Source organism: Aptenodytes patagonicus, chromosome 4, assembly GCF_965638725.1.
Source record: "Aptenodytes patagonicus chromosome 4, bAptPat1.pri.cur, whole genome shotgun sequence".
Taxonomy (NCBI): Eukaryota; Metazoa; Chordata; class Aves; order Sphenisciformes; family Spheniscidae; genus Aptenodytes; species Aptenodytes patagonicus.
Window position 1 is genome coordinate 30,424,372 of NC_134952.1, and position 15,509 is coordinate 30,439,880.

The window sequence follows — 15,509 nt, forward strand, 5'->3', positions numbered from 1 at the left end:
ATTCAACACTTGACTGGACAATGCTGTTAGCAGCCCAATCTTATATCAGGGAAGTTTGAGCAGCTAACCTCCTGAGGTTCCTTCCAGCTGAAGGAATTCTATGCTTCTATATTTATATGCATAACTCTGAATTGAACCTCTCTGAAAAGTTGGTTGACTTAGATTAGACTTAGACTAGTTACAGAAATTGGATAAAAATTGACAGATTCCAGTTTTCCATCTGGCAAAAAATTAGGTATTGCAATGATAGTAACAATTAAGATGCTTAATACTCGCAAAGTTTAGCATTTAGATTACTTACAAGTTGTCCGAGTGTGTTGCATATTTAGTAATTTTAATACAAAATTAGAGCTGTTTTGATCAGGTATGAATTAACATGTTTCCATTCTATGATTTAATTGATTACTAATATAAAATTAAATTTTTGATGCAGGTGGTTGCAATTATGAATTAGACTTTTTTCTTTTGGTGGCAGTTTGGAAATAGTCCTTTGAAACTTGCTCTTGACGTGTATTCCTGCTGGTAATTTTTTTGTTAGAGAAATCACTGATGACAAATGCAGGAAAAGATGCAGAAAAGGTGATGAGAGCTAAGTAGAAATTGTGTGTGTGCACGTGCACACGCACGTGCGTATTCACACATGCACACAGACATATACAGTTGGCTTTCTTTTTAGAACTCATCCTGGTTTGTAGTACCTTATAATGTGGAAAAAAGTGGGTAGTTCCTCTTAGAAAGATGAAAAAATTCATAGTGTCTTTCATGTTCATTTATTTACTCTTACTTGTACAAATTCATTTTAACTAGGGTGACTTTTCTCCTCCTGTTAATAGCAGATTTTTGTCAAAAATGCCTGAAGTCTTTTGTAATCCTGACAACTTTATTAGGAAAATATGTTGGTTAAAACATCTCTTCTTGCGTGTCTTTTATGGCACCATGTATCTGATGTTGTTGACTGCAAAGGTATAATACATGAAAATCAAATTGTACTTGACATTTTTCTATTTATTTTTTTGAGGTTCCAAAAAGAGACTTCTCTGCTATGATCTGGCCTTTTAGATTTGCATATGACAATGAAGGATGGTCTAATTTGGAAGGATCAGCTAATTTGCTTAATCAGACAGGTAATGTTTTTTTCCACTTTATTTATATTTGAGAGGGTTCATCTGAAGAGACAGAAGCAAGAACACCTGCTGAGTGAGTCCATTCTTGCATTAACACAAGAACCTGTGTCTGGTGGCTTTCTCCTGAATTTGTGAGCTGTTCCAATACAATCACTTCTGTTAAAAATCCATTTGCAGAGGTGATAATTTTTTTTAATGTATTTTAAAGATGTTTCTGGTTGGAGGAAACACTTCGTTTATTATTTGGATTTTTTTCTCATATTGCTGATGAGTTACTTGTCTATAGAGAAATTCTTTGCATAAATGAAATAATGATGAATTTCCTTTTAGAGCAAATTTAATGTTTTATAACTTCTGGGTTTTTTTTTTTTAAATGTGAAGCATTATATAATTTCTGAAGAGTTGGAAATTAAAATGCCCTAAACAAGGCGTTCAGAGGAAAAACAGACAAGTCTGTTTCCATCAGTGAGCCAGAGCAATGTATAAAAGAGGAATAGTGATTGTAGCTTGGCTGAGTTGTCATGATTTTACTGCAAAGGATCTCTAACCTGTTGCTCATGGACAGGGTTTTGGTTGGAAAATTAGCTATAGGAAGCGAAGAATTTGAACCAAAGATTAATGCTGCTGCAGGGTGCGTTGAAAGGAATTGACCAGCGGTGCTTGTAGGTGTTACTTGTTTTCTGCGATACCCATGACATAGGGAAGACTGGGAGCGGCCGCTTTAAGATTTAAAGCAGCTCAGGAGATTAGGAAGCATCCATGCTGCCATTCCAGCATTTGTTGTTCTCCTCTCCTCCTATGGAGTGAATGCACCACACGGCTTTCCTGAGCAGCTCAGGCTTGACAGATCCAAGCAGTGGGAAGGCACTGACACAGGTGCTGCTGTGCAAGCCTCAATTTTGTGGCAGAGATGCTCAGGAGTTAGTAAAGAGGGAACAGGCTGATTCGTGCATCATTCGTTCTCTTGTCCCATGACCAAAGGTTCAGAGGGCTGAGCTCTGTAGGCTGTCTAGTGATATGAGAAAACAACTGGGACATTTGATGAATTGAAATTTGGGGCATTCTTGTACATACAGGATTCCATAGCTCATGGCTTATGTCTGAGTATTTAACCTTTGCATATTTATTTATTAACAGTAATGAATGCATTTATTTCTGGTACCTATAGTTTAAATTCATGAATATTAGAAAAAGTGATTTACTTTGTTATGTCCATTGAGCATTTCTTTGTGGTAATGAAGTATCACTTGTAAAAGAAGCAATTGGTAAGTCAAAAAGGCAGCAAATTCCAAAATATAAATGAATAAATCTTAATTCCTGATTGCCAGAAACAATATTCTGGAGTTTTATGTTACATGTATATTGTTATATAAAATACCACATTAACATTTCCAGGAAATGCATTAATGCATTCAGAGTTAAGCTGGAGATTCTTAAACGATTTGTTTGCTAAAGAAGAGTAGCTGATTTTGAGAGCCACAGAGAAAAGAGTGGCTAACTTCTTCAGCATAGGGGTTCTCTTCAAAGGTGTGGTGGTGTGCATTCCTTGGGCTCATCTTCTCTCTGTTGGAATAGTGAAGACGCAACATGTAATGGCTTTTGTGACTGGAACTCCTGTCTGCCCTGAAGGGAATGAACATCAACCCCTCTCAATGGTTTTAGTCATTGTTTCTGTGGCTAGCATGTATGCTAATGATGTAGAAGCAAAAATCTGGGAATCCACTTAAAAGTACTCTGAGCTACCATTTTCCCTGCTAACATTGCTTTCATAGTGCTAAATAAGACATTTCAAAAGCAAAAAATCTTATGTAGCAAGAGCGGTGCTGGATGGAGAGGTCTTAATTCCTTATAGAAGGGTTGCGCATGAAGCGGTGACTCGATCTGCCTTCTAGAGTAGGAGAGTACTCCAAGGGGACCATAATCACAGCAAGAAGGGAGCACTTGTTGCTGCTGCAGCCATACCGACTTGCTGCTCAAGCTGAGCCTGGATGGTTCAGCCAGCCTGTGGCCAGCTTGCAGACTCTCACCTTCCTTCAGGTATGGGCAGGTCTTTCTTAGCTGCCAGTTCCTTGAGGGACCGCATAGCTCTTCCTGTATCCTGCAGCTAAAATATAGGGGAACCTGTCATGTTTCCCTGACAAAACCACACCTCAGCATGTAAACGGGGAGGGACCACAGTACCCTGAGAAAGTGTGGTGGCTGTGGATGGTCAACAATTCACTAGAGCTGGGAACCCTTTTGTTACCATGCCTGGGGACTGACGCTAGGTTGCTATAGGCTGATTAATTGTTTTGGCAGCAGCAGCAACCTGCTCCCTCTTGCACAGGACCCTTTGGAGCAGAATAGGATTTGGCAGATGAAGGTAAGTGCAGATGTGCTGTGTAGCACTTGTTCATCAAGTTGAAAGCAGTAGACTTGCTACTATGCTGAGCCCTCAGCATAAGAAAGACACGGACCTGTTGGAGCGGGTCCAGAGGAGGGTCACAAAAATGAACAGGGGGATGGAACACCTCTCCTACGAAGAAAGGCTGAGGGAGTTGGGGTTGATCAGCCTAGAGAAGAGAAGGCTTCGTGGAGACCCTATTGCAGCCTATCAGTACTTCAAGGGGGCTTATAAAAAAGATGGCGGCAAACTTTTGAGCAGGGCCTGTTGCGACAGGACAAGGGGGAATGGCTTTAAACTAAAGGGGGGTAGATTTAGACTAGATAGAAGGAAGAACTGTTTTACGCTGAGGGTGGTGAAACACTGGCACAGGTTGCCCAGAGAGGTGGTGGATGCCCCACCCCTGGAAACATTCAAGGTCAGGTTGGACGGGGCTCTGAGCAACCTGATCTAGTTGAAGATGTCCCTGCCCACAGCAGGGGGGTTGGACTAGATGGCCTTTAGAGGTCCCTTCCAACCCAAACTATTCTATGATTCTATGATTCTGTTAATCTGTGTATGCACGTTATGTCTAATGCTTTTGAAATGGTCCACGCTAGGTATGTGCAGGCCAGCTGTCCTGTGCAGTCTCATGTGTGCCTGGTTATGCACCAGGGAGGAGCTATGGCATCCAGACACTAAGTGTCTCTCCATCAGAGGCTGTGTAGCCTACAGTGACTGAAAGTTTGGGCATGACTTTGTTGCCAGCGTAAGATTTGCCCTGATTGACTCCTGAAGGGCTTGTGTCCATCCATGTGTAATCAAAAGGGAAATGACATTATGTAGTCATTTATAAATCACATTTATAGGTCACAGTTATAAATTTGGAAATATTTTCTTTTTTCTTCCCCATTTTAGGTGCTGATTTTATCACTATTATAGAGAGTGATGCCTCTAAACCATTCATTGGGAACAACGATCCAACAATGTGGCTAGGAGAAAGACTAGGATTTTACACAGATTTTGGTCCAAGCACAAGAGATCACACTTGGGGGTGAGTCATCTTTACATGCACAGTGACAGTAAATAAATGTAAATACACTACCCAATGCTAACTTCACTAGAACACGGGCAAAGAATAATTGGAATAATAACCACCGTAATCACTTGTTGGAGCTTGTCTTTAAGAACATGCTTTGATTCCTTAGCATTATAATGCAATGCAGATGAAATTTTCTCGTTGTTAAAAATGATCAATTTTGGTGCCTGTCCCTGTAAAGTATTTTGGCTTTGGTGATGCAGAGAATGGCATCCTGCCCCTTAACGTACAGATTTGGAAGTCTGGCATTCTAAGTACTACATCTGATTTGCTTTTCTCATTATTTTGTTTTGGACTGTAAGAACCTTAGATTTCAGACTTAAAAATGTGATAGCAGTTGGAAAATGTAACTGCACCTGGAGTTATTAGAAATTTTGAATTCATTAAATCCAGCTTGGGCTGTATAGTGGGAAATGGGCATACAAAAGCAAAAGCATCATGTCTATTTGACCAGATTTTTTTGTGTCTGATTTTACTCTAATGCTTCACCAACTACCAGTTGCATATCTTTGCCCTCTGGAAAATAGTGGCTTATGATGTGGCTTTTTTCCAGGGGGATATGCAGATATCTGTGGCAGATGGAACTTCCTAGTGATGTTGCAATGGCTATTTAATTTTTGCCATATGTGAGGGGAATTTAGTAACTTTCCTCTTCCAGAGCCTGTGTCTTTAAGTGATACAGAATAGGGCAGAAAAGTCATTCTCTGAAATTTTCTTCATGAAATATTTTGAAAAACCTGATGCAAAATGGTTTTAAGGTTGATTCCAAAGAGAAGCTGGAAGAATGAGAAATCTCCAACTTTGAAGATGTATTTCTACCTGCTTCTACTTCTAATAAAATACATTTTAATTACTGGGAGTATAAAATTCTGTTTTGTCTGAGGATGTAGATTTTGAGAGGCTCAGTGTAAGAATTCATAAATATGGAATGGTATTTCTTAGTGTAGGAATTAATTTGATAATACATCTTTAGACATGTACTTAAGTAATATTTTAGAGGAAAACCTTCTAAATTCAGAAAAATCTGCTAGAGATGGTTTGTGTTCTGGTCTGATGGTTTGAGTTCAGTGACCGTTAGTCTTCTGCTCACATTTATCTGCTTAGTTCACACTTGTGACGCTTGTGAACTACAAAATGTAACTGTTTCCCTCTTCTCATGTAGGATTATGGCGCTATCAAGGTATCCAATTGTAAAATCTACCCATCACCTCCTTCCATCTCCAGAGGGAGAGATTGCACCTGCCATCTCCATGACTGTCAACTTCACAGGGAAACTGGTTGATTTTGTTGTTGCCCATTTTGGAAATGAAGAGTGTGTATTTTATTTATTGTTACATATGTCATGCAAAGTTGGGTAACATAATTGTAATTTGTGAACTTCTGGGATTTTTTTTGTACCCTTTAAAATCTGCTGCTGTAATACTGGTTCTAACAAGGCACATTGGAGGGAATACTATGACATAGCTACTGGTTTAAAATTTTGAAGCATTTTTTAAAAGGGAAAAATGTGTCACGCAAAACTCAGCTGAGCCTAATATCTGACTTACTAAAGATATAAAGATATAAAGATATAGTTCTGCAAAACCACAACAAGTAATAGGGCTACAGATACATCTCAGTGCAGGATAGCATCCTTCTGACTTTCTGCATGTGGAATAGACCTGTTATATTCCACAACGAGTGCAGATAGTTACAGTGACAGATAGATAGCATTAATGGACAATTGGTGTTTAATAAAATAAAAAGTAACAATTCTGAAACGTCCAAGAAAGGACAGAAGAGCAACGAAGCTGGTGAAGGGTCTGGAGAACAAGTCTTATGAGGAGCAGCTGAGGGAACTGGGGTTGTTTAGTCTGGAGGAAAGGAGGCTTGGGGAGACCTTATCGCTCCCTACAGCTACCTGAAAGGAGGTTGTAGTGAGGTGGGTGTCGGTCTTCTCCCAAGTAACAAGCGATAGGACGAGAGGAAATGGCCTCAAGTTGCACCAGGGGAGGTTTAGATTGGACATGAGGAAAAATTTCTTCACCGGAAGGGTTGTCAAGCATTGGAACAGGCTGCCCAGGGAAGTGGTGGAGTCACCATCCCTGGAGATATTTAAAAGACGTGTAGATGTGGTGCTTAGGGACATGGTTTAGTGATGGACTTGGCAGTGTTAGGTTTACGGTTGGACTCGATGATCTTAAAGGTCCTTTCCAACCTGAATGGGTCTATGAATTCTATGACGGTGTTGAAAGAGCAACAAAAATATCCATTCAGTGTCCTTCTGACTATATGAAACTGGAAATATGAAATCTAATCTCTGGATTATGAGTATAATTCTTCCTTTCAGAACTCAAATATGTGATGGGAAAGATTTAAGTTCTTTACTTTAAAACAATGTCTTGATTACTTGTGTGTAATGAATATTAATAAGGGACAGTTTTGTGATGCTGCTTGTAGCTGTATTTTCTGTTTCATTTGCTGCAATATCTAGTATGTTTGTGGTTATGTAGTAAGATTTGGACTTTTTTTAATATTTGTTATAATTCATGGAAAGGCAAATTTATGGATTGGGTGCAGAATATGATACACAAAGAAGCCGCTCAGAAAGCAGTAGGAATTCTCATTATCCCATACTGATCTTCCCCATTTCCTTCCCCTGTGTAGAAGCTGTGCTCCAAGCATGCAAATTGTTTATAGATTTCCCTTTTACTAAACACATATAGTTGTCAGAAACCACTCCTAATCTGAACTCTAGAAAGGAATTTAATTCTCTGCCTCACACAGGTGATTAGATTTGCCTCTCTGAGAAACTTTGTCAAAGTAGAAGAAAATAGCACTGTATTCCCCCCTCACAGAGAGATGAGATAAAGGTGAAGGAGAAAAAAGGAGACACATGGGAAATGAGTGCAAATTAGATTGTGTTTTGAGGTGAATTAATTTGTAATCAAATGGCACACACAGCTGCTTGTTTTTTATCTTTTTTCATCTGCTGCTTAGGATGACATAAACTATAGAATACTGGATTACTAGGGATTTTTTTAAAGACTGCTTTTTAAAATGTGGGAATATAACAATGCCTGTGTCATTTAAAAGAACCCATCTTCTGGAGAGGTGTAATTCTGGAAAAAACAGCTAACTGAGCAGGCAACTTCACGTATACCTTGGTCAGACTTCTATTTAAATGGTTGGGGTTTTTTGTCTCCTGTCTGTGTGCGCTTTCTCCCTAATGCATTTGCTTCAGTCAGAAGTACTGCTATTTAGAAAGCATAGCAGCATTTAAATTTTTGTCGTCTTTTGGGATTACAGATTCCAAAATCAACTCCCTGTCTCAATGGTATCTAGCCCAGTCTACCAAAATATAGAAGAGAACATGCTTTGCACAACTGTTTAAAGTTATTAACATGAAAAATCGTAGAAAGAGAACTGCCTTTACGTTATGTCGTGACAAATCCAAGGACAGGGAATGGGATCCAATACAGTATTTTGCCAGGCTCCATTTATGCTATCGCTTTTGGTCATGTTGGAACTGTTGTGTAAATCTTGTTAAAGAGATGCAGAATACATTCCAAATGTCGTTAAGTAGTGTTAATGGGATGATGTAGCTCTGAAGTTGTATTTCATAAATTATGTGACCCAAACTTTAAGACTATATTTATCATGCTCTGTCCATCATAAAAGTTTTGTTAGCATGTGAGCTTTTTGTTATGCACCACTCTGTGCTAGCACAATTAAATTTCAAGTGCAGGCAGAGACAAAGCCTCAGATAACCAAAGCACTTACATTCACATTTCCTGGTGATGAGATCAGTATTAAAACCAAAACAGTAATAGAAAAAGTTGTTCCTATAATGGTTAGAAAGAGAACCCTAATTACATCTACCATGACCATGTGGCTTTTATCGAACACAGTGATCATTTTGAATCAGTGAGCTTTTCTGTAAACTTTCATACTCTCTAATACGGAGCAATAAAAAAGGTGTCAGATTCATTTGTGGTTTACTATGTTATAGCACAAAGATTCCGAGCTAAAATGTATATATGTTAAAATCTCTTCCATTTCTTTTAGAGAGGACTTGGACAGAAAACTCCAGGCTATAGCTGTTTCAAACCTATTGAAGACTAGCTCTAAGCAAGTTGTATTTCTGGGATACATCACTTCAGCTCCTGGATCCAGAGATTATACTGAATTAATAGAAAATGGAAATGTCCAGGTAATGTAAAAGTACTGCTTCTTTTAGCAGTTAGAGATAATATATATTTGAAACATTCAGCTTAATATATCAAATTGGTAACTTAGACATATAAGAAAATACATGCACATTTTCAAATACAGTCTTCAGCTACCTGACATGTTATAGAGAAGGTGGAGTTACACAGTGAAACGACAAGAGGCAATGGACAGCAGTTGCCACAAGGGAATTGTCAGTTAGATAGTAGAAGAGAAAAAAAAAAAAATCACAGTTAGGGTTGTCAAGCATTAGAACAGGGGCCCAGAGACGTTGTGAAATCTCCATCCTTGGAGATATTCAAAAGTTGGCTGCATAAGGCCCTGAGCAACCTGCTTGAAGTTACTTTGAGCACGGGGTTGGGAGTGGGTGACCTCCAGACATCCCTTCCAACCTCTAATTCTGTGATTCTTTTGTTTTAAAACTGAGTTCTGCAATTTGGTTTTCTGTCAGGAGATGTCAAAAAGTGGTCTGATTTGTCTGTGTCTAACAGTGGGTTTTTTCCTTTCTACCTTATTACAATGTTTTAGGCAAAACATCTTCCTGCAGCAGGTTTATACATTGGTTCTATTACTGATTTAAAGCCTACCCATAAGGAAAGCTTACCTTATTTGTTTGACTTTTTATTTTTTCCTTTCACTCATAGGATATTGACAGTACAGATCATGACAGATGGTGTAGCTATATTATGTATCGTGGAGTAATAAGGTGTGTTAAAGTGGATCATTTATTCATTGGTTTTAAGTATCTTTATGACGATCAGTTTTACACCCTTCTGTAGGTAATTGTGGAAGTCTTATATCCCTAAACAATTATGTATGGACAGTTAGAAATAATATGAAGTAATGCGAAACATCGATCTCAGGATGAATTGGTGTATTTCTGAATATAATTTACAAAGACAGTATTACAGGTTTCATCCTTCTATGTCAAAAGCCTTCAGATCTAATCTGCTTTGGTAACATAAAACTACTTTTTTCCAAAACTCTGGCTTTGCAGCTTCATTCTAAAATGTGAAGGCTAAGCCCTAATTTGTATGTGACACAGAAGATACAAATTTTGAACTATGATTGTAGGGTTTGTTCAGGCAAAATGCTGATCTAATCCAGCCAAGCTTTATGCTGGATTTAGTGGAAACTTTAACTGTGTAAGCCCATATTGAAGCGCTTTCCTCTGCTGGGACCTATGCACTCCATATTTTTTAATACCAAGTTGCTTGTAAATCATTCTTTTGGTGATACATGTACCAGAATGGAATTCAGCTTATTCTGAATAAACTGCAAATTCTGCAGTGTTCATAGGAGTAAAACCAGTAAACTAGATAGCTGTCTTAAGTAACAGTATTGAGTAAAAAAAAAAAGCAACAAAAAACCCAACAAAACCCCCATTTGCAATCTAATTTTTAGCCTTACTCGTTCCATTGATGCTTGAGTTCCTTTCCTGAATTTCAAAATCTCTTCAGTGAAAAAAGTTGGTGAGCTTATACCAGTATGCATATTCTAAAACTGTAATTTTAAAAATAAGTTTCTAAATCTAGAACTCATTTTTGTTGTCAAACACTTAGGCTTTCTCAGTTTTCTACTTGTGACATTGTGTTACGATGCTCATGTTTACAGAGCACTTTAAGTTTTTTGAAGGTGAGATTCACAGAAATGGAAAGTTATGTTGCTAAGTTAAATAATAACTCTTGGAAAAAAGAGACATGAATTAAGAATGTGGTGAAATTGCCTTGAGTTATTTCTTCAAACTAACTCTTCTTGTGTCTGATAGGTTGGGCTATGCCCGCATATCTCATGCTGGTTTAAGTGATTCAGAAGTCCAGATGGCCAAATTTAGGATCCCAGATCACTTGGATAGCTATGTTGACAATGACAGAACTGTCACTGATCCCAGCCAAGTTCCTGAGGACATCCATTTCAATCCCAGGTCAGTGTATCTCATAAGAAATTAAGATGCACGTGACATCTTGTAAAAGAGAAGTCTGGGAACAGAATTGTTCTTAAAGTGGGAGGCACTGGTCAGTACCAAACTGAGCAGAAGATTAGGAGGCAAGAACTTCTGATTTGTAATTTTTTCTACTGACTTGGCATGTGCCTTGGGAAAATCAGTCTGCAGTGTCGTAGCATAAATTGAAGGTAATGCTTATTTCACCCAGGTGATTAATTTCTGAGATTGTTTGGTAGGGATATTTGCCAAGTGGTGTGGTGACTCACTTTATAGGTGATGAGAGATCTCTCATATTTCTCAGCACTTTTGAGGATTGGGGTCTTAATATACTGTTACTTAGAACACAAAATACAATATATATGCTAAATACTCCTTGCATAAGCATTTTAAAACATACTATATAACTGGAGCAAAAATTAAGGAGAATGCCTGAGGTAGTATGTTACATATGTCAAAAAGAAAAAAGGGCTAGGTTTTTACATAAAAAGTTATTTATTTCTAGAATGCTGTCATTTTTCCACTGGCATTGCATAAGGAAGAGAAATACGGAGAAAGGTATTTATTCTACATTGAATATCAGTGGAAGAGTCATGAAGTTTGAGATAAGTTTTGCCACAGAGAGACAATTCCCAGCAATGCTGTATTTAGTACTTCTAACGTGTAATACAGAATATACTAATTTCTTATATACACCTAATAGTTGAGCTTACTCACTTTTTATTTACCACTAGGTCACTGGCTTCCTGTCTAAGCAGGAGTTTGCCCAGTCTTTTCCACATGATGAAACTTGCCTGAAGTTAGCATTCACATTCAGATTTTTCTCAGTTGATTTCAGTGCAGAATATTTTTCTTGTCCTAATTCCTTTTATGTCTGCCTATAAGCAGAAAAAAATTATGCCCTTTAGGAATAAGTTTAACTTTTTCCAGTTAACTATAGTTCTTTTGAAGCACAGTGGCACTGCTTTTAAATGCTATTTAGCACTGAGATTTTGAATAAGTACTACATTTTACTTTTGCAAATCTATCTACCATAATAGTCAGTAGTCAAAACTTTCAGATTTAAATATGGCATGAAGAATTACAATTTTCACCGTAATTTTCAAAAGTAAGATGTGCAATATTAACAAGAGGGTTGAGTATTTGCATACTATGGGGGGTTAAATTATATCTCCACTGAAGTCAGTAGAAAAGATTTAAAGAGCATAGGATTTAACTAGATAAAAGCACCGCTCACCTTTGTCAGCTGGAGTTCCATTTATAGAATGCCTATGGCATTAATCCAATCAGTGTAATTAAATGTCTCCATTACACTCAAAGATGTCTAGTTAGCATACATAGTTTATGATTTATATGTAAGTAGGGTTGTGGCCTGTTTCTGAAATAAACTATCTAGAACATTCAGAAGAAGCGTTAATTATACTGTAGTAAGCGTATGATTTAATTGCATGGGTTAAATTGTGTTGTAATGGTTTTGCTTTCTTGAATATTTTTCTTAGGTTTGGATCTTATAAAGATGGACATAATTATGAGCATATTCATCACTTTCATATGAGCACTCCTAAATATTTTAAACAGACAAACTAGAATGAGAAAATAACGTATCATTGGGGCCAACGAGAAAGGTTTGTTGCTTGAAACTGAATTGGCAGCCAAAAAGACTGCATTGCTTAAGGATGAGCAACTCCCATGCTGCATAACACTGTGAATGTCTGTGTAATAGCTGGTGACTCTTTTCTTTGACGATTTGTCATCACTGTGAGAGAGGGAAGACGCATGCATTTTGATAAACCAGCATCTACCTGGGCCAGACACCTGCTTTGTATGCAGCAAAGCAAGGGTGGGAACTTGCTTTGGCAATAACTTCTTCAACTTTTTTGAAGGTATCTTATATTGTGCTGTTCCAGAGTTGAATGTATCTATCCACCTTTTCTTTAGGGTCCAGATATGACCCCTTTCCTCTCCTAGGAGCTCATTGGAACCATCATGACCGAGGAGTTTCAGCTGACTTCCACAATTTTGATGATTGAGGCAAAGCAAAATAATGTGGTAGTGTAGGTAACCTGTTGATGTATGCTGTACTTTGTGGTCCTGCTGCTATTGCAATAAAAAGGTTGGCCTTAGGTTTTTCAAAGTAGGAATGGGACTAGTGTGTTTCTTCTTTGGGAGATAGGCAGTAACTATGTATTTGAAGTGCGTGCATTTTTTTACTTACTGAAACAGTATTTACATCTGCTGCTATTCCACATTTTATTCCTAAATGAGTTTTATTAGAACAATTTGCAGATGACTGATGTTCATAATATTGGAGAGAAGGCTGACTTTTACAGACTTTTATTTTAACAAGACATTAGACGCTGCAATGCTTTTACAAAAGGAAGAGTAAAGTACCTCTGAATAGCTGTTGTTATGAGACACTTAAGTGAACACACTGCAGAAGAATTAAAAAAAAATTCATGCTCAACATAACAGGGGTTCTGAGAACGGAGAAAAGTTGATTGCAATTTTTATTTAAAATGAACTGTAATAAAACAAAAAAAAAAGCATTGTTCCTTTGCTAGCACTACACTTTTTAGTGGGACTGTATAGAAGTGGGGCTTTTTTTGGCCTAGGTAGTGAACTACCTACTACGTAACACACATGTAACACAATGTAAAACGTGTTTTCTCGGGGGTCTCTTGGCAATGTCTTTTGTATTTAACTCCTGATCCTTCAGTGTATGTGCAAAGCAGAGCTTCCCTTAAACAATGAGGACATATTCAGTGTTGGCCAAAGGAAGTTTTGTGCTTGTGAGAAACGTTTTCGATGGTTTATTTAAATGACTCTCTCAACTTGGAAACCACATTTGTGATGTTAGTATTTAGTGTACTGTGTGTCTTTCCAGTAATTCCTAAACATACTGTAACAGAAAGGAATAGGACACGTTGCAGGAAAGAGGTGGGTTTTTTTTCTCCTTCTCATTCTCCACCATGTGCTTTTGAGAACAGCTTGAGCATACTCAATTTTATTATTTCTCGATGTAAGCAGACATAGGATGTGTCTTTACCCAGGGCTCCTTGTTCTACGAAGTCAGGTAACTGCTGTCATCACCAAGCTTGTCACTTTATCCTGGTCCTCCCTTGTTTTTAGGGGACTGTGTTTCTGAGAGTGAAACGCTTCACTGATCTTTGTGGATAGAGGATATTTGAAAGGCACTTGAGGAATACACAGCCACCACAACTTCATCTCAGATGGTATTAGAAAGCCTGACTTTGTTAGTTACAATTAACCATCCATTGTCGAACTAATTTACTTCTCACCTAGAGGTGCTGTGTTTGTCTTTACAAGCCCAAGGAAGTCTAATTAAACGTATCAGTTTAGATATCCTTTAGGAAGGCTTTGAAATTCTCTGAACTTGTTCTCTGTGTGACTCTCCAGCAGGACAGGATAAATTAGGTTTTGGAGTGATGGGAATGACTTTTTTGCACTTTCAGCAGTTTTCTTCTGCAAACAGCAGTAGCCCCTGTCTCTTCCTTCTCCCAGCCTGCAACAGCAGCTGACACTGGCACCAACATTGCACAGTGGCTCTGAGTATCCTCACTTCTTTGCAGCATGCTCTCATGCTAGCTCTGACACATGTCCAGCCACAGGTTTGCCTTTCCATAGCCTGTACAAAACATAACATTATCTTGCCACATTACTTAACATTCTCCACAGGCTGACTCTGCAAATCCCTTGTAATGTGAGCAGTTTATTCATGTGAGATGCAGGAAATGATACTCATAAACATAAAAAGCTTGAAAAACCCTTATTTTTTTAACAATTAAAAAATGGAATCAGGGTATTTTTCAAGAAGTCAGACACCAAAGTGTGACTTGCATAACAGATCAGACTATATGTCATCCCTGTGTGTAATCTTCAAAGTCTGTGAGCATACTTGGATGGATTTTCACAGGATTTAGAAATGTTCACCCCGTTAGAAACATTCACGTAGACATTGACAAAATCTAATGTTTGAATATTTTCTTCTTCTGAGTAGCTTGTGTAATTTAATGTTGGTGGATCCATATGTCATAATGCCTAACATCAGAAAACACTGTATGCAAATCTAATGAGTAGCAAGTATTTGTTGACATTTGCATTATTTTATCAGCATGACTAAGAAAAACTATGACCATGAACTGTTTGTATACTGCTTCTACTACTGTGGTTAGAATTGCGAAGTTAAAACTACACTTTATTTGTCCTTGAATCTGCATATTGATCTAATCCCCTGTATCTGACTGGTTCAGAAAAATGTGCAGTACATCTCTCAGTTGCAATCGCTGTGTTTCAAACTATGAAAGAAATGTGCTAGAACAGGTCCTGCTGTAGGGGCGTGTGACTAATCTTGCTGTTTTCTAATCATACTCTCTTCACCTCAGTTTTCATAAGATAGTTACGTTATGAAAGAAAAAGTTTGTGGATATCTGTAACTGCATTCAGAGACAGCATGAAAAGATAAAATGTATAAAATAGACATTATTTTCTGAAGGTTTGAGCTTTTCCTGGCGGTGAAAGGTCTAGATTATATATATATTTGACTTCTAAATAATATGTATTCTGTTGTACTCCTAATTCCATCTTCTCTGACATTCTGTGCAGGTCAGTTAAAGTTTCTAGGAATATACAGGAAGAGACAGCAGTACATCAGGAGCCTACCAGTGTGTATCTCAGAATAAGAAAGAAGGACTCTAACATGTAAGAGAGCAACTTCTGAGTGTAATTGTACTAGATTCTTCAGCAGGGTGGAGA

The 15,509-nt window shown here is 37.9% G+C and overlaps 1 protein-coding gene across 3 annotated transcripts in view; it reads left to right on the top strand.

Moving 5' to 3' along the window:
• CWH43 (cell wall biogenesis 43 C-terminal homolog) overlaps positions 1 to 12,877 on the top strand; it is a 29,573-nt gene extending 16,696 nt beyond the window's left edge. For all 3 annotated transcript variants that reach the window (XM_076336227.1, XM_076336225.1, XM_076336226.1), the window contains 8 exons: positions 1,019 to 1,124; positions 4,405 to 4,540; positions 5,748 to 5,897; positions 8,633 to 8,777; positions 9,439 to 9,500; positions 10,563 to 10,718; positions 12,236 to 12,361; positions 12,675 to 12,877. In XM_076336227.1, the coding sequence (XP_076192342.1) occupies positions 1,019 to 1,124; positions 4,405 to 4,540; positions 5,748 to 5,897; positions 8,633 to 8,777; positions 9,439 to 9,500; positions 10,563 to 10,718; positions 12,236 to 12,323 (843 nt within the window). In that variant the 3' untranslated portion in view covers positions 12,324 to 12,361; positions 12,675 to 12,877. The remainder of the gene's footprint in view (positions 1 to 1,018; positions 1,125 to 4,404; positions 4,541 to 5,747; positions 5,898 to 8,632; positions 8,778 to 9,438; positions 9,501 to 10,562; positions 10,719 to 12,235; positions 12,362 to 12,674) is intronic.
• Positions 12,878 to 15,509: the final 2,632 nt, after the last annotated feature.